The sequence below is a fragment of the Cynocephalus volans genome, chromosome 10 (genome assembly GCF_027409185.1).
Source record: "Cynocephalus volans isolate mCynVol1 chromosome 10, mCynVol1.pri, whole genome shotgun sequence".
NCBI classification, from domain to species: Eukaryota; Metazoa; Chordata; class Mammalia; order Dermoptera; family Cynocephalidae; genus Cynocephalus; species Cynocephalus volans.
Window position 1 is genome coordinate 103,737,410 of NC_084469.1, and position 22,316 is coordinate 103,759,725.

Below are 22,316 nucleotides of genomic sequence, written 5' to 3' on the forward strand. Positions count from 1 at the left end.
CTAAAGCCACATGCGGGTGCAGCTGGAAAGCACTCTGGGATCAGTTACCAATGTCTGCCATGGGTGCGACCATGGGAAGTTGAAGCAGGCTCGTGGGGCCCACCATCCCAGCCTCATAACACTGCTATTAATAACCTTTCACTATGTTGAGCTCCTATGGTGTGCTAGGCACTGTGGGAAGCACTTCAAGGCATCATTTTCCTGAGTGTCCCAATAATCTGGAAAGAGAACACACTCTCTATTTTACAGGTGAGGAAACTGAGCTCAGGGATGTCGGGTGATATGAATGGAGAAGTTGATTTTTTTTTTTTTTTTTTTTTTTGTCGTTTTCGTGACCAGCAGTCAGCCAGTGAGTGCACCGGTCATTCCTATATAGGATCCGAACCCGCGGCGGGAGCGTCGCCAGGCTCCCAGCGCCGCACTCTACCGAGTGCGCCACGGGCTCAGCCCGAGAGAAGTTGATTTTAATAATGGGATCTGTTTGACTCCAGACCTGTTTGTCATCACTATGGCCAATGCCTTGGGGTGGATCTGCCCTTTTATAGCTGTGTGTCCTCAGGGATGATCTTGGCTCTTCTTAGCCTCTGTTTCCTTCCAATTGACTCATTATTATTATTATTATTATTATTATTATTATTATTATTATTATATTTTAACATTTACTTGTACATATTTGTGCGCTACAGTGTGTTTTTCAAAACATGCATATACTGTGCAATGATCCACTTAGGGTGAACAGCATAGTTTCATATCTGTTAATCCATCATCCCCCTCCCCCCCATTTACTCTTATAAAAAGGATGGCAGAGAGGGTCAACTCCCCTACATGTCCAATCAGCTGACAGGGCTGTCTGGGGAACTGCCTGGAGGAGGCTGCCTCTGAAGCCGCATCCAGGCTCACAAGGAACATGCATTGAGTTGATTAGCAATGTCTGCCAGTTGCCTGCGGTGAAACAGCAACACCCTCTGCAGATCTGCATCCTGGTCTTGTAACAGTAATCCTTTGCTAATAGCATAGCTATGTATTGGTGACCTGCTATGTAGAACTTCCAGGTAATTCTCCCAATGCTCAAAGTTACAAGACACTTTTCTCCATTTAACGCATGAGGAACCCAAGTCTCAGTGAAGGGATAGGGACTTGCACAAGGTTGGGCAGGATGCAAACAGTGAACCAAGAATTTAAATCCAGGGTTTGGACTCAGATTCCACCCTTTTAATAAAAAGGCAGTAATAAAAATAACAGTGAGGCAAAGTTGAATACCTACTCCATGCCATGCCCTGGGCATCACAACATTTAAACCAACATTGTCGATTGAATCTATTCATTCAATTCAACAAATATTTACTGAGGGCTACCACGTGCCAGCTGCTGGCCCCACTGTCCTCACTGTTGTCCTCTGACAGTCATGTCACCTCTCTGGACCTCTGTCCCTCCAACGAAAGTATAGCACAGAGGTCTCCATACATGGAGATGGGTTCTGAATTCTCATCCAGGCTCAGCAAGATAGAGTTCTGGGACAGGTTGATAATATTTGCTGTGAGAGCCCAGTGAGCTGTCAGACGTACACAAGCCACGGCTTCCAGACACACCAAAGTCCAATTTTGCCACTCCCACTGTGTGCCAGGCATCGAGCATGTGTAAAGTTTTCATCGACTTCCCACAACCACAGTGAAAGGTGGAGACTATCTGCTCCATTTCTCAGACGGGGACATTGAGGGTCAGTGGCTTGCCCAGGGTGACAGGAGGAAGTGGAGGTGATGCAGTCAGCAATTGACCCTTGATCTGATGACCCAGAGCCTATAGAGATACTGGCTGCCTCCTTCCCGCTGCTGTCCCCAAGTTGGACGGATTTAAGAGGTGATTGGATGGGTCAGTCCCGGGTTCTCCAGGCCCAGCCTGCTAATCTCGCCGCCACCACTTCTCCTTCCCATCTGGGTGCTTAGCAGGACGAGCATCGCGTTTCCTCAGCTGAGCCGGCTGAGCTGATAATGGGGATCAGATTAGTAGAGGCCACACCCGCCTTGCCCCAGCCTGCAGTAAATGCGTGGCCTGGGATGGTGGCAATGCGGGCATCAAAGGGACCTTGAGGCTGGCGCAGGACAGAGATGGAAGGGTGAGGTTAGAGGGGAGGAGGACGGGTCAAGACGGAGAGGCAGAGGCAGATGCAGACTGCGGGCAAGGGAACCTGCCTTCACACCGTCTCCGGCTCTTCCTCTGAGTCTCTCCCTCTTTCAATTTCTCTCCCTCTTTTCCCCTCTGTTTCTCTTTTTCTTCTTTGCTGTCCCCTCCTCTCTCTGAACCTCTCTCTGTTGTCCCCCTACCCTCTGTCACTCTTTTTAGCTCTCTCCCTCCATTGCACATACATCTGACATATGGATTTTGCAGTGAACACACCTGAGGCCACTTGCTTCATAGATCCTCCTGTATCACACCCCCTTGACCCCCAGCTGTGCCCTCTGGCTCCAGCCACAGTGACAGATGCCTGGATGCTGGCGACAATAGGGCATTGAGTGGTTATGCACGTTAAGTCTGGGACACCACGTGGTGCTGACTGAACCTCCTACTTACTTCTGGGCCCTTCTCCCTCCATGCAGGGCCCTCCCGTCTCAATTTATCCCCTCTCTTCCTCCCAGCCTGTCCCCATGACAGCTCTCCGCTTGAGTGCCACCCATTGGAGTGCCCAGGCCTCCAACGACCTCGAGGCCCTTGCGTGACCTCTGACCACACCCTCTTCCCCTTTGTGCGTTAGTTTCCCTTTTTCGAATAGGGGAATAGATGAGAGGAAGCCTAGGAGATGCTGGACTGTTGTGGGGGTTCTGAGGGCCCTTAGGTGGTCACACTCCCGTTCCCAGATCTGGGTGAGCAGCGCGAGGCCCAGAGAGGGAAAGGAGCTGGCCTGAGGTCACACAGCAGGCGAACCTGGCCTCTGGGGCCTCATTTCTCAGAGCCAGGTGGGCGGGTCCCAGGGTCCAGGAGGAGAGAGGCCCAGGCATGCAGGGAGTACTGAGCGTGCCCCCACCCAACTGTGCCGGCCACGACTCGAAAAACAGGCCCAGAAAGAGACACAGCGCACAGAGACAGACACGCAGAGACCGAGAGACAAGAGAGCGGAAGAGGGAGGCCGGGGCGCCGGGACCAGACAAAGGACGCACGGCGGCGCGGGGAGCGGAGTCGCGCGGCAGGGGCGGGGGTGGAGCCGGGGTGGGGCTTTAGCTGGCCGGCCCCGCCCCCGGGATACGCCCGGGCTGCCGAGTGGAAATCCGAGGGCTCGGGCGAGGCCGGGCCCCCGGGGCCCTGGGGGGCGGGGCCTAGATGGGCGTGTCCGGGCGGGGCCGGCCGGGCGGGGCCGCGAGCTCGGGAGCTGACCAGCTCCGCGGCTGCTGAAAGCACCCGGAGCGGGGCGAGTGGCGCGGGCGGGCGGGCGCGCTCAAGGTCACCTCGCGGCCCAGAGCCCTGCCGGGTGGAGCGCCTGGAGCTGGCCTGGGGAGGGCTGCCTCAGCCCCCTACCCCCTCTCCTGGGTGGCGGGGCCCCAGCAGCCGGGAAGCCCCCCCCACGGGCCCTCCTCTCCCCTCCCCCCTCCCGCAACCCGAGGCGCCCGCGCGAGGCTACGGCCCGCGAAGAAGCGCTGAGAAACAAAGGGACGCGGCAGCGGCGGCGGCGGGCCCGCGGGGCCTCCGGGCGCGCCCCCTCCTCTCCCCTCCCCGCTTGCCGCAAGGTCGACGGGCTCGAGGACGAGCCGCCCGCCTCTGGGGCGCGGCCGAGGCCCGGAGAGGGCGATCCGACGCCACCCGCTTTCCCGGGGCTATTGGGGACGACCTGCTGCCTTGGCCTGGCCCAGCACCAGTGATCGAGGCCCTGCGCTTGCCTGGGCGGCCTGCGGGGTCTGGGCCTGGATGGAGGCGGCATCCTCCGCGGCGCGGCCCCTCCCCCACCAGGCCTGCTGGAGAGGGGCGATCCCGCCTCCAGGGCGCTGCAGGACGCCTCCCCGAATCTCAGCCTGGATCCCTAAGGCCCCTCAGGCGAGGCTCCAAGCCTCTCCAGCACTCTGGGCGCGGCCCTGCCCACTATCAGGCCCCGAGGCTCGGTCCTACCCCCCCACACACCCGGGCCTAGCTAGGCCTGGTCCTACCCCCCCACCCCCCATCTCTGCGGAGCATGAATCCAGCCTCTCCCAGCTCCGGTTCCCTCTCGGCGACAGGGGAATACCTACAGTGACCATTCTTGTGTGCCCGGCGGGCGCGGTCCGTGTTGAGGGCGGCTCCGGGGGTCGTGTACTCCTAGGGGGGCGCCCGATGCTCACGCCGGGGTCCCGCCCGGGCGGCCTCTGGTGCGGCCGCTGCAGAGGTGGCGGAGGAGGCGGCGGCTCCCTCGAGGGCCAGGGACGGGCCCGAGCCCGGGGATGAGCGCGCGGATGACCGGGCCCCGGGGTGGCCTGAGGGCGGCAGGGGGTGGAAAGAGGGAGCGGGCGTGGGGTTGAGGACGCCCCCTGCGCGGCCCCGCGGGGCCCGGGGAGGTTGCGCTTCCCGACAGAGATCGCGGCGCTCTGCCTTTCGCCGCCGCCCCTCGGGTCCGGCCTGTCCGGTCCTGGGTGCTCAGTCCTGTCCCCTCGCCCACCCTCCCTCCCTCCCTCCGGCCCGCGCTGCGCGCTCCGCGCTCTGGGCCGCGCCGCCGCCGCCCCCAGCCCTTTATAGCAGCAGCTGCCAGCGCCGGCGTCGCTTATTGGCTGCGGCGACCGAACCCCGCCTCCCCGCGGCGCCCGACGGCGCGGCAGGTGGAAGCAAGCGCGCGCTGGCCCGGACTCCGCACCCCTAAAAACGCCTCTTGGGCGCTCGGATTGCCAGATTCAGCCCTCCTACCCCCAGCAGGCCCTACTTCCTGGCCTGGCACCCCTTCTTGGGCGGGCTTCCTGCCTAGGAGACGGAGCAGGTTTCCCTCCTTGGTCCAGCATCTAGAGCTGGAGTAGCTGTAGCCCCCTCAAGACCATAGGGGAGGGGGAGGAACTAGAGTGGCCCCTACTTGCCTGCGAAGGAAGCTGGGATCCTGAGGGGTTTGAGTGGGCTGGGTGCCTCTAGGGTTCAAAAAGTGGGGACGGGCACGCCCCAGTGAAGAACTCCGCATTGTTCCGAAAGAGGTAAAGAGGTTGGGGGCCCGGGGTTCCAGACAATCCCCACTGGAAACCACAGATTTTTCTCGGATCCCATAAACTCAGGTGGAGGGGGGGCCGGCCATGTAGATGTCCTGGCTTTCTGAGCTCGCGATTGCTCCTCCTGACTGTGGAGTCATGCTCTCTCTGCTGGGGGGGAGGGGAGTGGGGACCTGGCCTCTCTCTAAGGCTCTGGGGGTGGCGCAACCTCCTTTGGTGCGCGGGCGCACATGTGTGTTTACGTCGGGGCGGCAGCTAGGCGCGGGGACAGGCATTCCCCGGGGCGGAGGAGCCGAGTGACGCTTCAGCACCACAGACAGCGGTCCCACTGCTTGGTCTAGGGCGCGACTGGCCGCGCAGCCCGGGCCCCTAACACGAGAGTCGCAGCCCTCAACCTTCACTCGTTCCTGCACGCCGGGTTAGGCTCCAGACTCAGCGCCATCAGCGAGCAGAGCCTAATTTGACCAATTGGTGACGGTCCTTGAAAGAACCAATTGCTGGAAGATGCTCTAGAGATTGAGCCAATGAGAGCGCGCGCACCAGAGGGCACTGCCACGCTGATGGAGAGGGCAGGCCAATCACAGTGGCCCGCGAAATCGGGGAGGTGGCAGTGCGGGACCCCGGGTGGCCCCTCTTGGGCTTGCCAGGGAGTCGTGGCTGCCGACGCCGGGCACCCCAAGAGATGGCTTGTTCCCCACCCCGTGTTCCTCCCGGGTCCTGTCGGATCGGAAGCTGTGCCCATGCCAGGAGCCGAGCGGGGCTACTCCCGGGCGTGCAGACCCCGCTGCGGTTCCCATGGAAACCGCGGGCTCCGGCTGTGCGGGGAGAGCAAATGGGACCAGCCCCAGGGGAAAGGGGCTCACGGGGGTGGCCCCAGAGGCCGGACTCACTCATCCTAGCGGATTCTTCCGTCCCCGGCTGGGGTAGCCCCCGGTCCGAAGCGGAAAGTGAGGCATAGCTGCGGCCCCGCCCCACCCCCGCGAGCTGGTGAGGCCGACGGGGCCAATCTGCGCGTGGCGCCACTGGGCTCCCTTGGGCACGTGCCTGGACTCGCGGCTGCGGTCCCTGGAGTCACGTGGCTGCGGCCACCAGGGCCTACGCGGCAAGCGCGCCACCTGGCGGCCGCGCACCGCCTCCCGCCCCGCTCCCTGATGACCCGCAGGAGGCGGCGGCCTCAGCATCTTCCTCCGGGAAATGGAGCCAGGGCCGTCGCCAGCCGCTGCCAACTCCCCTCCCCCCGCGGCCTCCTGTTCTAGGAACACTCCGAGCTGGCTCCACCTCCGGGTTTGGCACTGGCTGTTCCTAGGCCTGAGATTGGCCTCGTCCAGCTTTCTTCAAGGATGGCTCCTCTTTGTCATTTTGGTCTATGCGCAAATGCCACCTCCTCAGAGAGGCCTTCCCTGACCACGGACCTAAACAGCATGCCCGGAAACCTACACACCACTCTATTTTCCGCACGGCGCTTGTCACTAGGCATGGATGTCCCATTTAGAGGTTTACTGAACATTTCCCCAACTCGTGCCAGAGCTGAGGATGAGGAATGCGTGTTCCATAAGAGATTACGAGCGGGCATGAAGACCCTGAGCACTCTCCCCCAACAGAAGAGGATCCTGAGACCTGGGAGATGCCCTCCACCCCCCCACCCCGATCCTCCGAGAGCAGGGGCTGTGCGAGGTTGCCAGGCCCAGCTACCAAGTAGATGTGGAGGCTGTCAGGAAAGGGGCCTGTCCGGCGTGCAGGGCATCCCCCTACCCTGGCTTTAGGAAGGGACGGGTAGACTGGAGACGGGCCCAGCCCCCCGTTCAGTCATTCAGGTCTAGGGGAAGGGCGTCTCCTTTCTCACACTTTAATCTCGCTCTGCTGCCTTGACACAGTTCCAGCAGCACAGCCCCAGGTGCCAGCTCTGGAGACAGGATGCGACAGGGCAGGGTGGGGGACCTGCCCAGGGGCGGGGCGGGTGGGGGGGGCGCGTCCTTCCGGCCGGCGGTCCGGGCGGCCCCCGCGGCTGTCCGGGCCCCCAGCAGGCCCGGCCTTGGTGTCCGAGCCGACGAATAAATAGGGGCGGTCAGTGGCCAGGTGGGTCAGGTGGGCTTATGGTCCGGGTGGCTTTTGAGTGTGTGGAACTTGACGCTGTCCAGCTTCTCGAAGCGCTTCCCGCAGCGCTCGCACGTGAAGTTGTACTGCACCTCGGCCGTGTGCTTCTTCATGTGCCAGTTGAGAGACGCGCGCTGCCTGCACTGGTAGCCGCAGATCTCGCACCTGCCAGGAGCCGGCGGGCGGCACCGGGTCGGGGTCAGAGTGGGCGGGGCGCCCGGTGTCGGGGGCGGGAACGGCGGCAGAAAGGGGAGGCGCCATTGGGGGGTGGGAGCGCAGGTGGAACTGGGCAGAGCCCCCTGCCCCCAGGGCCTGCTCGGATCCCCTCCCTCCCAGTCCCCTCGCGGGCGGCCTGTCACTCACTGCAAGGGTGTCTCGCCGGTGTGCGTGCGCCGGTGGACCTCCAGGTGGTTCTTCCTCTTGAAGGACTTGCCGCAGGTCTCACAGGTGAATTCACGGACACCTGGGGACGGCGGAGACGCGGCGCTGAGGACGCTGCCTCGGGACGGGGGAGGCTGTGGAGTGTCTCTGACGTGCTGCAGAGACGGAGTAGGGGCCCGTCTCCCTGCGTCTCCCAGGCCTCCTGGCGAGGGCCAACCCAACCCCACATCCTCGGGGTGCGGTGCGCGGCTCACAGCCCAGCCCGAGGCCCGCGACCGAACAGAGCCAGGATGCGAACTTGGGTCCCCAAAGCGTACCGAGGGGTACGGAGAACAAACTGCCAAGCCAAGAAGGGTCTGAATTTGTCCCTGGTGTTTGAACTCTGGGCGATTTCACATAAAAACCCAAAGTTCTGGCTTCTCGACACATTGGAAGCTTTGCCCCTCAGGGCCCTGCCATCCTGTCCCCAACCCTCGTAAAAGACCCACATCTTTACTGCGAGTGGAAACACAGGCCCTCTCCAGCTCTCCTCCCTCCTGCCACCTTTGCCGCAGGTGCTGCCACAGATCCAATCAGGAGGAGAGGTGGCACTGTCATCTCTGGCATTCAGTATTCTATAATGGGTTTTTTTGTCTTTTTTAAGCAACATATTTTTTTTCAGCAAAAAGAAAAACAAGTGGTTTTTTAACATGACAGGCATTCTGGGGAGATCACTGGAAGGTGTTTTGACTGTCTCTGCTCTGTCCTAGACCTGTCCCCTAAGTCCCCTATGAGACTTGCTCATGGGGGGTGGAGAGGAGACAGCCCCTGCCCAGTTCCACATGATTTGTAATAGTTGGGGTCACTGTGACTCAAGTAGCTCCAGCCTTCTGGAGTGCCAAGGTTTGGTCTGCCTGCCCAAGTCCTAGCTTCCAGGCCTGTGCCCATGTCCCCAGCTTGCAGTTCCAGCCCTGCCCAGGGCCTGACCTGAATGGATGATCATGTGTCGCCGCAGGTGGTTGGATAAATAGAACTTCTTGCCACAGCCAGGGTGAGGGCACACTTTGGTCTTCCCTTTCCGATGCACAAGGTTGACGTGGTTCTGGGGACAAGAGGGGCAGGAGTGGGTGCTGTGGGCTGACCTGAGGGGCTCTCAAAGGTGGGGAGAGATGAGGGCAGCTGGGAGGCAGGCTGGGGCCAGCCCAGGCTGGAGGACGGAAGAGGGATGTCCCTGACCTGTAGAAGACTCCCAGAGGCACAGCTGGGGTCAAAGAGCAGCTTTACTGAGTACCTACCATGTGCCAGGCTCTGGGCTGGGGCATCAGCCAACCCTGTGAAGAGCCCACCCATTAGCCCAGTTTGTGGATGGGGAAAGTGAGGCTCAGCAGGCTCCGTGGTTTGGCTGGTGTCCCACAGGTGGGCAGGGGCAGGGCTGGGACTGAATTCCAGGGTTGTCAGCTCCACAGCAGGTCCCCCACCAAGGTGCTACAGTGTCCTGGGGTGCCTAATTCATTCATTCTTTTGTTCATTCTGTAGCTCACTAGAACAACTGTGGCTCCAGCACACAGCACCGGGCCTAGCACACAGTAAGTGCCCAATACATGCTCAATGAAAACATGGCTTGACAAACTCAAAGGCCTGTTGGTGCTGCCTTCTGTGACAGGTGTAGGGATATGACAATCCATCTCTGCCCCTGGGGGCACCCCGTGCAGACTCTGGAGGGCAAACTCCAGGTTTGATGTTCCATTGGGGCAGTGACCCTGGACTCACAGGCCTAACTGGCCCTGGGGGACTGCGGTGGGCTTCTTGGTGGGAGGGACATGCTGAGCTGAGCTCAGAGGGTCAAGGGAGAGGAGGCGTCCTGAACAGAGAGGGTGGCCTGGGCAAGGACAGGGGGAGTTCAGAAGGGCTGGGGAGAGGGGAGTGTGTGTGGGGGGAGCTGCCAGGTGAGGTCATGGCCACCTGGTCTCTGGGGAGAGAGACCAGGGCGGGCTGGAGGGGAGGAAGGGAAGGTGACAAGGTGATGTTCAGTGCTATGAGGTGGAGGTGGGGGTTGTGAGAAGCTTCTGGGACCAGTTGGTCTGGGGCAGACTCATGGCAGACAGGCCATGGGGGCAGTGGCACCTGATGGGACCATGCTCTCCGGCCTCCAGGCTGCTCGGAGGGTAGCCTCACCTGGAAGCTGCTGAGGGCCACATAGACCTGGCTGCAGCCCTCGTAGGGGCAGTGGAACATCTCCAGCAGGCCATCGGCGTCCATCACCCGCGACCGCTTGCTCCGCCGCCTCCTGGGGAGAAAGCGGTCCATGGTGTCAGGGCTTCCCCAACCCATGCAAGTGGTGGGGCTGCCAGCTGCTCCTTGCCCTTGCCCTTGCCCACCCCCACACCCACTTCTCAGGCTCCTTAGGGATCTCATAGATGATGGCTGACATGTCGCCGCCGTCAAGCTCCTCGCCATCCACCTCCACCTCAGGCTCTGTACTCTCAGGCCCTGTCGCTGCCAGCTCCGCCGGCTCTGGAGCCACAGGCTCCTCCTTCTCCTCCTTCTTGAGCATGTACAGGTCCTCCTTCTCTACAGGGTGGACACAGGGCAATGTCCAAGGGGGACGAAGGATGCCGAGGAGCCCACTTCAAGGGCCCTCCCCTTCCCAGTCCCCACCCGAGCCCTGCCAGAGGCCACAGATGGCCCTCCAGACCTTTCTTGGTCTCAATGCCTGCTATGGTGGCAGCGTCCATGGCGCAGGGCTGGCTGCCCTCAGGCTCCGTCTGGGTGTAGGCTGCCACGCCCTCCAGCATGGCGCAGGGCACCTCCTCGCCCAGGCCACCGCCAGCGCTGGGGGCGCTGCTGCCCGCCGCCACATTGAGGTGGATGCCCTCAGCTGTGAGGGTGTCGTAGCCAGGACCTGCGATGATGATCACCTGCGAGCCGGGCACCATGCCTGGCATGGGGCAGCTGGCCACCACCTCGCCCAATGCCTCCTGTGGCACATTCTCAAAGAGGGCGCCAGGGCCCGTGCCCACCTGCATGGGCACTGGCACGCACACCACTGTCTCCAGGGCTTCAGGCCTGCTGCCCGCAGGGTTGGGGCACAGGGGGGTACCCTGCTCAGCTAGGCTCTCCACATGGTGGACGTCGAAGGGGATGTGCACACCCTCCTGAGTGATGAGGCCGCTGCTGCCCACTGGGCTGATGGGGGTGACCGCTGCCGCCGCAGCCTTGACCGACTGGCCCTCGGGGGGCTCCTCGGAGTCGGAGCCGGAGCCAGAGCTGGATGAGTCAGAGCTGCCGGCCACCAGGCCATTGCCCACTGCAGTGACAGAAGAAAGGGGCAGTTATGAATGACAGCAGCAGTAGGGAGCTGGCCGGTTAGCTCAGTTGCTTAGAGTGCAGTGTTGTAACACTAAGGTCAAGGGTTCGGATCCCTTTACCAGCCAGCAGCTTATAAAAAAAAAATAGCAGCAGCAGTTGGTATTTGTTGAGCGCTGGGCACTGTGACCCAAAACAGCAGTCACTTCTTAATCCCCACTGTCCCTGTCCACCCCTGCTCCTTGGAGACACTCTACTCCTGCAGCTTCCAGACCCACACTCTGGTTTCCTGGGCCCTCCCTGGTGGCTCCTTCTGAGTCTCTTTGGCTTTTGCAGGACTGGAAGGTACAGGCCGGGGCCTCTCCTCAGGGTCTTGCTCAGGCTGATGGTGGTAAAGCCCCTCTTGGGTTCTCTGATCCTCCAAGCCAACTGGGTGTCCAACAACTCAATTCAATTCTGACACTATCTACCTGGCATGAGCGTTAAATCCCACAAGTTAAAGGGCTCTGTCCCCAGGACTGTCCCCACTTCAGATGCTGGCTGCCAGCCCTGGGCCACCCTGTATGTCAGACCAACTGACTACAAACAGCGGGTACTCACGACCCCGTCCTCCAGTTCGATAATTTGCTAGAACAACTCATGGAACCCAGAAAAGTGCTCTACTTACAATTACAGCTTTATTATAAAGGACAAAACTCAGAGATCGCCAAACGGAAGAGATGCGTAGGGCAAGGGATGGGGGAAAGGGTGCAGGGCTTTCATGTCCTGTCTGGGGGTGCTACTCCCCCAGCTCCTTAAAGTGTCCACCAACCCAGAAGCTCTCTGAACCTCACTGTTCAAGAGTTTTTACAACCCGATCTCCAGCCCATCCAGTTCCTGGAGGTTGGGGGTGAGGCTGGGAGTTCTGCCTTCTGCTCATATGTTTGGTCTTTCAGGTCACAGTCCCCATCCTGAAGCCATCCTGAAGACCCACCATGAGTCTCCCCATTGGCATAGACTCAGGGGAGTTCCAAAGGGGCTCCTTATGATTAAAAAAAAAACCACCGCCCTTGGCATGGCGGGTCCATGTGTGCGGCTCCTGCCTGGACCTCCCTGGTGAGCTACAGATCTCTACATCCCCGGCCTCCTCTGCTGCTCCCTGTGGGGGTCTCATGGGTGTATCAGACTCAGCTTGGCAATACTGGGCTCCAAATCTTCCCTCCAGAAAAGGCTGCACTGCTCACAGGCATCCCCGTCTCAGCGGTTGGCAGCTCTGTCCTTCCAGTTGCTCAGGACAAAGTCCTGGGGCTATCCTTGACTCCTCTCTCTCTCTCACACCCACTTCCAATCTGTCAGCAAAACTTGGCAGTGCTGCATCTAATATACACCCACTCACAGATTGACTTCTTCTTCCACCTCCCCTGCAGACACTGGTCACGGCTCCATCATCCCCCTGCCATGACCAGTGCAGCCCCTTCTCCTTGGTCCCCCAGCTCCTGAGAACCTGTTCATTACTTCCTGTGAAACAGACGGGCCAGCTACTCACCAAGTCTGTCTCTTCCTCTGGGCACCCAGGTGGACTACATCTCCCAGCATCCCTTGCAGGTGGGTGTGACCATTTGCCTGGGTTGGGGCCTATGGAATGTGAGTGGACATCTCCTTCCAGGGCCCAGCCTTCACCTGTCTGTCCCTGCCAGCCAGAAAGGACCCAGAAGGAGGCTGGAGCCATAGGAGGAGAACCAGGATCCCAGGGTGGAGGGTGGCCTAAGGGTTGGGGGCACTGGACTTTGTCTGTGACAATCAAACTGGTATGGTCGTCATAGGAGCTGGGGTGTGTCTGTTTCCACAGCTGGCATTCCCTAATCAATACCCTTCCCCACTCACTTGGTGCAGTAGCCAAACCTCAGCTTAGCCACACACCCTGATGACCCGCCCGTCCCATCACCTCCTGCTCCTGCCTCCTTTCCAGCCCCACTGGCCTTAGTGCCTTAGCACTTCCTCTGCTTGAATCCTCTTCTCTGTCAGACCCTGCATCAGGTGGTGTTTTCTCAGTGAGGCTTCCCCGACCAGCCCGTCTCAAACAGTCCCCTTTCCCTCCTTTATTTCTCCCCAAAGAACTGACCACCTTCAAGTACACTCAGTATCTTACTTGTTTATCTTGTCTACTATCTGCTTCCCCTCTAGAATGTAAACTCCACAAGGAAGGGGGTCCCCAGTGCCTAGGAGGCTGCCTGGTACCCAGTGAGTACATGTTTGTATGCACAAATGAACCTCAGTCCAGCGCTGTGATGAAGGCCAAGGGGACTAACACCCTAGCCAGGCATTCAGTGCCAAAGTCCACACACAGGGAGAAACTGGGTACAGGAAAACTGAATGACTGTGGTTTCAATTCCACTTGTGTCACAGTTGGGGCATGCTGTCTGGGGACTATGTGTCCTACAGCCCCAGAGGGTCACATGGAGAGCACATAGGGGCTAGGTTGGATCCAGTGCCCACCTCTCCAGCTGTGGCACCTCATGTGACCTGTCTGGGCCTGGGGATAACAGTGGTACCTACAGGGAGAGGCAGGGGAGTTGGGTATTTAGCGAGTAAATATATGTAAAGGGCTTAGGACACTAGGAGGCTCCAAGTGGGCACCCTAGAAATGTTTCTTATCATCATTATTATCATAATGACCCTGCGGGCAGTGCAGTGAGATGCCCCAGCCCTGAATCTTGGCCCACTCACTCCTGATGGTCCTGGGTGGCAGCTGGGTGGGGGGTGGAATCAGCCCCCCCTTCTAACAGTAACTTCTCAGCTGTCCTGTTATCTGCAGGGGCTGAGTCTCCTGGTGCCACCCTGAAGGAGGGGGAAGTCACCGAGTGAGAGGGGGCTCGGGAGGCTGTAGTCTGACTGTTAATAAAGCTGACAGTGGATTTCTCTCCAGCTAATAACAACACTAGCGACAGAAATGGCCGTGCACCCTGTGGGTGCTGGCTCAGAGATGGCAGGACCACCCCAGGCACTGAGCAGGTAAAGGGTGCTGCCTTGCCGACTCAGAGATGGCAGGGCCACCCCAGGTACTGAGCAGGTAAGGGGTGCTGCCACAGGAACAGGACTGGGACATGGGGACACAGCCACTTCCCTCACTAGTGCCCCCAGAAGACCTGGCTAATCGGTCACAGAGCTCATTCCCAAGAGCCTAGATCTGGAGTTCACAATTGGTTTGGGGTGTGAGGGGGCTCCTCTAGGTGCCACCCCCATCCCAGCCTCAGCCATCACAGATGGGCAAGTCACGTTACCCCTGGGACCTAGGGTTCCTCGACTGCTGAGAACAACTGATGACAGGGCTGTGGTGAAGATTCAGGGAGGTTCGGGGCAGGGCCAGGAGTGGGGCACAGTGAGGGGGAGTGACAGGCAGAGGAGGGCAGGCGCTCGTCGCAGAGCTCAGAACAGGGCAGCTGAGGGGCTGGCTGCACGCTGGGACCTAGCCGAGGAACTGCAGGATGGCCATTGGTGAGGGTGCCCACCCGGAACACCTCTCGCCCACGGCTTCCCCTTGACCAGCTGGGATGCCACCTGCTCCAAGATGCCTGCCAGCACGGGCTCAGCCCCAGTGACTGACCCCACCCTTGGCCCTTGCTGGGTGCTGGCAGCAACACCATCACCTGCTCACGGTCATGCCAGCCCCTGCGGCAGCAGGTTGCCCCCTCGCCACCCATGGGGTCTCCTCTGCTCCCCAGCAGGGCCAAGAGTCCCTCCCGGCCCTTAGCAGGTGTCAGCCCCGAGTGTAACCAGCGTGGGATGGCAGGGAGAGGGGCAGGAACAGTGAGAAACAGGGAGTGAGAGGTGGGGGCAGGAAGAAGACAGGAGAAAGGGGGGAAGGATGAAACAGAGCATGAAAGATCAAGGAAGGGAGCAGTGGGGAGGGAAGCCAGGAAAGACGGAGAGAAAGTGCCTGTCGCTTAGCCCGGCCGGTCAGAGCACGGCGTTGTAACACCAAGGTCACAGGTTCCATCCCTGTACCGGCCAGCCACCAAAAAAAGGTAGAGAGAAAGAGAATGAGACCAGACGTAACAGAAGCTGACAAAGAGCGGGAGGAAATCACCAGGATGCAGGAGAGCAGCACCCACCCTGTCGAGTCTGCGCCCAGTGTGCCTGTCCCTGGCCCCACTTGCCTGGGACTGGCCCTGGGCACAGATGGGCGAACTGCAGCTCCCCGCCTCGGGCTCTACAAGGGCTCAAGGACTGCAAGTCCAGGAAGGGCTTGGCCTGGCCCACCGAGTCTGCACTCTGTCCCTGAAGCCAGAGCCACTGTACTGTATGCGGATGCTGTTGTGCTGGCGACACTGGCCGGAAGCTGGTGGGGAGCTCAGGCTGATCCACCCCAGGAGCGGCTGCGGAATGGCCTCGCCCTGTGGACCCACCTTTGTCGCTGTCGAGGTCTGAGTCGCTCAGTGGCTTCAGGGGTGAGTGCAGGTCTTGGAAGTAACGGTGGCCGGCTTCGCACTGCCACACGGCTGTGGTGTACAGACCAAAGGTGGGGTCCAGTTCAGCGAGGTGCGGCTCGTATGGGCAGCGGTGCTTGTGGTCCTCGTACCAGATCACCACGTTCTTCAGGCAGTTCACATTGCGTCGCCGCCCTGGGGACAAAGGACCAGGGGTGGGAGTGAGGGGCAGGGCTCAGCCCCCATGGCAGCTTGGCTCCCATGGGTTGATACACCCTCCTGAGCCCTATCAAGGCCTGCACTTGGTTTACAGGGGGGAAACTGAGGCTCAACACCCTGGAGATAACAGAGACTGGCTAGGGACTGTCTTCCTTGACCAAGTGAAGTCACAGAAACAGTGCAACCTGGCAGAAAGTAGGTGCTCAAGAATTGTTAGCTACTTGCTGCTGTTCTAATCACCGGTATCAACACCTCCTGCCAAGACCTGTGCAGTCCCTCTGTCCTGGTCGCTTGGCTCCTGTCCTTACCCGCACCCCCTCACAGCAGCCAGAGGTGCCCGTGAACAGCTGAGTCAGATCCCATCCCTCCTCTGCCTTGAATCCACCATGGCTCCCACCCCCTTGTTCTCCTCGTAGCACCTAGACTCCAACTATGGTTATTTGTTTGCATGCTTCTTGTCTGACCCCCGCCTAGAATGCCAGCTCCCCATGGGCAGGGACGTTTCTGTTCTGTTCCTCCTGTATCCCCAGTGCCTGCACAGGGCCTGACACACAGCAGGTGCTCAGCACACATTTGCGGGATGAGACAGTGCTGTGAAAGGGTGGGCATGGGAGAGCCAGACCGCCTGGGCTCCAGTCCCGGCACTGCCACTGCCTAGCTGGGTGGCCCCAGGCAAGTGACTCAGCTTCTCAGAACCTCAGTTGCCCTCTCTGGCCCAGGAGAAGATAAGGATTCCCATCCTTGAGGGCTGCCAGGGAGAAGAGAGGGAGTGAAGACATGGATGGGGCACAGACAGGGCTGGGCACAGCATATGCCTGAGAAACAAATGGTACCTCAGACTAGTGACGATCTTGGTGCCTGGGCCTTGTGGGAGGAAGGTGTGCACCCCACCCTCCTAGGCTGGGACACGATCAGGGGCCCAGGGATTGTGCCTAGGGTCTCCAGCCTGGTAACGAGATGGGGACAGTAGGGACCCCACCAGCAGCCCCCTCCAGCTGAGCACCGTGCCTTGTTATCTCAGTCCCCACCCCTTTGGGATTTCAGAGTCACGGTCTTGGCTCAGCCCCGCCTCTGGAGAACTGTGAGAAGTGGGGAATGAGGGGGGCTCACGGCCACCAGACCCTTCCCTAGACCGCTGGCCCTCACCCTGCTGGACATGGCCTGAGACACACAGGTCCAGGACTCAAGAGCCGTTCAGATCCAGCCATTTGGACTTCCACCAACTTGTCCCGCGAAGGGACAAGCTCCAGGCCCGCAAGTTCTGCTTGCCTGCACCTCGCTCCCCATGAGGCTGGCACATGATCCACCCTCAGGCCTTTGCACAAGCTGTTCCCTCTGCTTGGCTCTCCCTGGCCGACCCCCACGCACCAAGTAGGAGAGTGGAGGAGCCAAGGGGACTCCTCTGGGGACACACAGACCTGGACTTGGGGTCTGTCTCTGCCACTTTCCAACTGTGCAGTGCAGGTGGTGGCTCGGCCTCTCTGGGCCTCGGCCTCCCTACCTACTCCCCTTCCTACTCCCCCACCTGCCCCGAGGTTGTGGCTTCACTTACTTTTTTTCCTCTTTGGCTTTTTGGGGACTTGCTCCCAAGGCTTCCTGCAACAGAGAGAGGCAGTGAGGGTGAATGCAAGGCCACCACTGGGCCCATTTCCTGACAGATCGTAAGTAGTGAGCGCCACTCTGGCTACCACTCATCCTGCAGTGGAGCAGAATGTGAGCTTCTCTTTACGGGCCCTCCCCCCTCTTCCAGCAGCATGTCTCTTCACTTGGGTTCTCTTGCCACTGACCCCAGCCCTTGGAGGGGGATCTAGGAGCACCACCCACCTCACAGAGAGGGAAACTAAGGCTCAGAGGGCTGAAGTCACTGCCTTGGGTCCCACCTTCAGGGAGTGGACTCAGAAAGAGGGTATGGAAAGTTGGTATGGCAGGCAGAATTCCAAGATGGACCCCACGATTCCCACCCCAACATACACGTCCTGTGTAATCCTCGCCCCTTGAGTCAGGCAGGCCTGTGAGTATTGATGGGATATCACTCCCGTGGTTAAATGACTGAGTTCATCTGCAAGGGAGCATACGGAGGTGGGCCTGACCTCATCACAGGAGCCCTGGGAAGGGACTGGGCCCTGCTGAGGTCAGAGACAGGGAGCTGGGAATGCAACAGGGACTATGAGGGGCCTCGGAGAAGGACTCCAGGACTGAATGCAGTCTGGCCGACAGCCAGCAAGACACCGGGGACCTCGGTCCCATGACCACAAAGACATGAATTCTGCCAACAAGGGAGTCTGGGGGTAGACTGTTCCCTCATGGTGCTTCCAGATGAAGACACAGCCAGCCAATGCCTTGATTTCAGCCTTGTGCGACCCTCAGCACAGGAACCTGTGAAAACATGCCGGGCTCCTGACCCACAGAAATGTGAGATGGTAGATGTGTGTGGTTTCAAGCCACTAAGTTCCTGGTCATTTGCTATGCAGCCATAGGAAACTGGAGAGTTTGCCTCGGAACCTGCGCTGCCCCTCCTGGGGTCTTGCTGGTCCTGACTGAGCCCTTGAACCCTGGGGAAGACTGTCAGACCTCCCTGGATGGCTGGCTTTGCTAAGGACTCTGCCCCAACCCTAACTGCCTGCTTTACAGGGGCCCAGGCCAAGATCCACGCAGCAGCCCAGGCCCAGTCAAATGACCCACCCACCTCCGGGCCTTCCCTACTCTGCCTGTGGTCCAACACCCTGGCCACATGCCTCAGTGAGCCACGGCCTCTGGGAACAGTCCAGGGCAGGGCAGGCCCAAAGGTGGGGGGGCGCCCATGGCCTCTCACACCAGGATGGCTGCTGGATCTGCAGGACAGGTTCCTCACAGGTACTCGCGGGTACCCCACGCGAGCTGCAGGGGAGCCAGCACCAGTGCCACAGACTGAGCCTTCTCTCCTTGATGTGCTACGGGCTCCCCCTCCCTTCTTGCCCACCTGAGGCTGCCTCCTTGTCCTTCCTCTTTTACGCCACAGCAGCAGGCTCTGTGACCTTGGACAAGTGACCTTGCTGCCCCATGCCTCAGTTTCCCCACCTGCATGATGGGATAACAACACCTTCCTCAAGGGGTTGGCATGATGTTACATGCATCATAAAGGGCTTGGTGCAGCCCCTGGCACTTAGTCATCACTCGGCAAATGGTAGTGATGATCATCATGAGTATCAGGGTTATCATAGAGCCTGGTGCCCGGCACACTGGCTTCCCCTCTGTGGTTGGGCACACTCTCACTACAAACATCCTGACTGCCGGCCCAGGCTTTCTCCTCAGCTCCGCCGTCCACACCCTCCGGCCTCCACCCAGCCCTACAGCAACTGTCACCCCATGCCCCAAGTCTGGTCCCCAGGACAGCTCCTCAGGGCTCCGCAGACCTTCCTGCCCAGGCTCTGCCTTTGCCCAGAGCTCCACTCCACTTTGCCCCATCCCAGGTGCCTCTGTCTCCTCTGATGACCTCACCCTCCCCTCCAAAGGGGCTTGCTGACTGCCCAGACCCTCACCAATCTCAAATCCAAACACCCATGTCCCTTTCCATCTGCCATGGCCCCACCATGGCCAGGGTGCTGGGAATGCCACATCATGGTGGGGACAAGCTTGGGCATCAGCCAGATCCAAGTTCAAGTCTCAGCTCTGCTATCAACTGCCTATGTGACCTCAAGCAGGCTTGTCCCCTCTGAGCCTCAGTTTCCTCATCTGTGAAGTGGGGATCACAACAGTGCCTCCTACAAAGAGTTGCTGTGGGGATTAAACAAGGTCACGTGTGACGTGGTGAGTGCCACATTCCAACCCCAGTGCAGTACTTTCTTCCTCAAACTGCCTTCCCTTCTCTGCCCACTTCTCCAGGTCCCACCGCCTCTGTGACTCCCAGCAGAGGCCACGTGAGTCCAGGACAACACCTGCGGAGGTTTCCCAGGTCCTGGCCTTGCTTTTCTCTTAGTAGCCAGCCAGGAAAGATGCCCCTCACTCAGGGCCGGCCCGTGGCTCACTTGGGAGAGTGTGGTGCTGCTAACACTAAGGCCATGGGTTCGGATCCCCATATAGGGATGGCCAGTTAGCTCACCCGGGAGAGCGTGGTGCTGACATCACCAAGTCAAGGATTAAGATCTCCTTACCGGTCATCTTTAAAAGAAAAAAAAAAAAAAAAGATGCTCCCTCACTCTCCTCTGTCATTCTCTTTTACTTAATTATTCCCACCACCAGCATCCAAACACGCTGTTATTTCTCCATCATGAGTTAAAATAATCTTTTTTTTTGGCAGCTGGCCAGCACGGGGATCCGAACCCGTGACCTTGGTGTTATAAGCCCGTGTTCTAACCAGCTGAGCTAACCATCCAGACCCTTGATGGCCCTAACTTCAACCACTCTTCTCCACGGCCCCATGTGGGTCATAGCTCACCATGCACAGGCCTCCTTCCTGGTCTCCCAGCTCCCGTCCTCGCCCCTCACAGTTTCAATGCAGGAGTTAATACGATTCTTTTGATTTTTTTGTTGTTAAAATCTTTAAGTGTAAGAAAAATTCAAGGCTGGCTGGTTAGCTCACTTGGTTAGAGCGTGGTGTTACAGCACCAAGGTCAAGGGTTCAGATCACCATACAGGGCTAGACACTTAAAAAAACCCCAAAAAACAAACAAACAAACAAACAAACAAAAAAAAAACACAAGGAAAAAAAATTTCAAACACATACAGTACTAGAGAGAAGAGTAGAGTGAACTTCTCTGGACATATTACCAGCTTTAACAACTGTCATCTCTAGGCCAACCTTCCTTGAACTCATACCCCAGCCATCTTCCCGCCACAAACACCCTGGAGGGTGCTTCTTAAACTATAAGCCAGATCACGTCACTTCTCTGTTCAAAATCATGCACTTAAGAAACACAAAAATTCCTGCCAGGGCTCCCACCTGACTGGGAGGAAATACCAGAGTCCTCTCCACAGCCCACCAGCTCCATCACCCCTCTGTCCTGTCTTCTGCTCTGCATTGTGCTCCAGCCACACGGGCCTCCTTGCTGTCCCTTGCGCTCACCAAGCAGGGCCCTGCTTCAGGGACTTTGCACTTGCTCTTCTCCGTGCCTCAACACTCTTCCCCCAAATATCTGCACAGCTCTCCCAGACTCTTTCAGGTCTTTACTCAAATGCTGTCTTCTCGATGTGGCCCACCCCGATGCCCTATTTATTTATTTATTTATTTTGGGAGCGGCTGGCCAAGACAAGGATCGATCCCTGGACCTTGGTGTTATCAGCACCACGCTCTAACTACCTGAGCTAACGCGCCAGTCCATGATGCCCTATTTAAACTTCCAACTCACACTCCTGATTCCTCTTCCCCTATTTCACATTTTTTTTGGGGGGGGGGGGGCCGCTGGCTGGTACAGGGATCCAAACCTATGACCTCGGTGTTATAAGGCTGTGCTCTAACCAGCTGAACTAAACCAGCCAGTCCCCTATTTCACTTTTGTTTTTCCATAGCCCCTACTGCTCTCTCACGTGCTAATTTACTTCTTATCTTTCTTGTCTGCAGTGGACAAGCGTCTACACATGTCATCCACTCCGCCCCCTAGAATGGCAGCTCCAAGCAGCAGGTATCTTTGTGCTCCCTGCATTTCTGGTCCTGCTCTTGGGGCGTTCTCTTCACCCGAGTCTCCCTGGGCTGTTATTCCCTAGGAGCGAGGAAGTTTAGGGGAGTGGGGTCCAGATTGTGAGGGGTGCCCCGGGTACGTAGGGCCTCGGGTTGTGAGAATGGGGCCATACTGCAGTCCCAGGTGGGGTGCCAGAATGTATGCGGGGCAGAGTTAGATGCCAGGGTGTCCAGTCAGAGTCCTAGGCCAGGCGTGTGGGTCTTGGGAGATGACACCCATGAGAAGCCAGGGCCCACCAGGGACCTCGAGCCAGCTGAGGCCTCAGGGATGGGCCGCCCCTCCAAGGACGGGGAAGTTAGAATGCCTGGAGGCGGGGCCAATCCCAGCATTGGGCAGCTAGAGCCCCAGCGGGCGGGTCCAAGCTCCCAGAAGGCGGGTCCAGAGGTTGAGCGCACCCTAGGATTGGTCAGTCGGAGCGCCGGGAGGCGGGGCCGTGATCCAGACGCGTTCCGGGGCCGGCAGTTTAAGACCCAGGCCGGAGGCCCGGCTCCTGGGCGGGGCTCACAGGTGCCGGGGCGGGGCCTCGAGCCGGAGGGGGCGGGGCCCGCCCGGCGGGGGATGGGGGCGTTTTCTCCCTCGCTCCCTCCCTCCCCCGGGCCGGGCCCCCTCACCCGTGGCGGCCGCTACGCTGGCCGCGTTCCAGTGAGATGAGGTAGGCAGCGAGCTTGGCGTCGCTCCAGCCGCTGCGGCGCCGCAGGTCCACCCAGAGCCCGTGCGCCTCGCCTAGGTACACGCGCCGCACGTCGTACTTCTTCCGGGACTCGAGCCGCCGCCGGGCCCGGTCCGACTCCGTGAGCCGCGGCCGGCCCCGCGCCTTGCGGCTTGCCGCGCCCTCCTCGTTCGCTGCCTCCCCGCCTGCGCCCGCCTCAGCCTCCGCCTCCGGCTCCGGCGCCCGCTCCGCCATCCCCCCCACCCTGCTTACCAACCTCCCCCGTTGTTAGGAGCCCGACCGGAAGTGGCGCGCATCTTCCGCGCCGCCGGGAAATTTCTCATGGATCCTCACTGCCCCGCGGCACTAAAAGGAGAACAAGAACGGAAACTGCGCATGCGCGAGACCCACTCGTTCTCCATGCCCCATTTTCTACTAAACTTTGTAACTTCGTTTAGAAGGACTGAGGTTTTGTAGCCAGCCC

At 59.5% G+C, this 22,316-nt stretch overlaps 1 protein-coding gene across 1 annotated transcript; it reads right to left on the reverse strand.

Moving 5' to 3' along the window:
- Window positions 1-6,974: 6,974 nt before the first annotated feature.
- On the reverse strand, window positions 6,975-22,087 carry ZNF653 (zinc finger protein 653). Its single transcript, XM_063111668.1, has 9 exons — window positions 21,795-22,087; window positions 17,082-17,125; window positions 15,290-15,505; window positions 10,294-10,905; window positions 9,989-10,169; window positions 9,774-9,885; window positions 8,586-8,700; window positions 7,602-7,701; window positions 6,975-7,403 (listed from the first exon to the last, which is right to left on the reverse strand). Exons 1-9 carry the CDS (start codon window positions 22,085-22,087, stop codon window positions 7,226-7,228), a joined length of 1,851 nt encoding a protein of 616 aa, XP_062967738.1. The 3' UTR covers window positions 6,975-7,225.
- Between the last annotated feature and the right edge of the window lie 229 nt (window positions 22,088-22,316).

Excerpts from the sequence above, each read along its gene's own strand:
- ZNF653 (XM_063111668.1), bottom strand. The coding sequence starts at position 22,087 with ATGGCGGAGCGGGCGCCGGAGCCGGAGGCGGAGGCTGAGGCGGGCGCA. Across the intron at positions 10,170-10,293 it reads AGGCATTGAGACCAAGAAAG|AGAAGGAGGACCTGTACATG; the intron begins GTCTGGAGGGCC and ends TCCACCCTGTAG. Across the intron at positions 7,702-8,585 it reads ACACATGATCATCCATTCAG|GTGTCCGTGAATTCACCTGT; the intron begins GTCAGGCCCTGG and ends CGCCGTCCCCAG.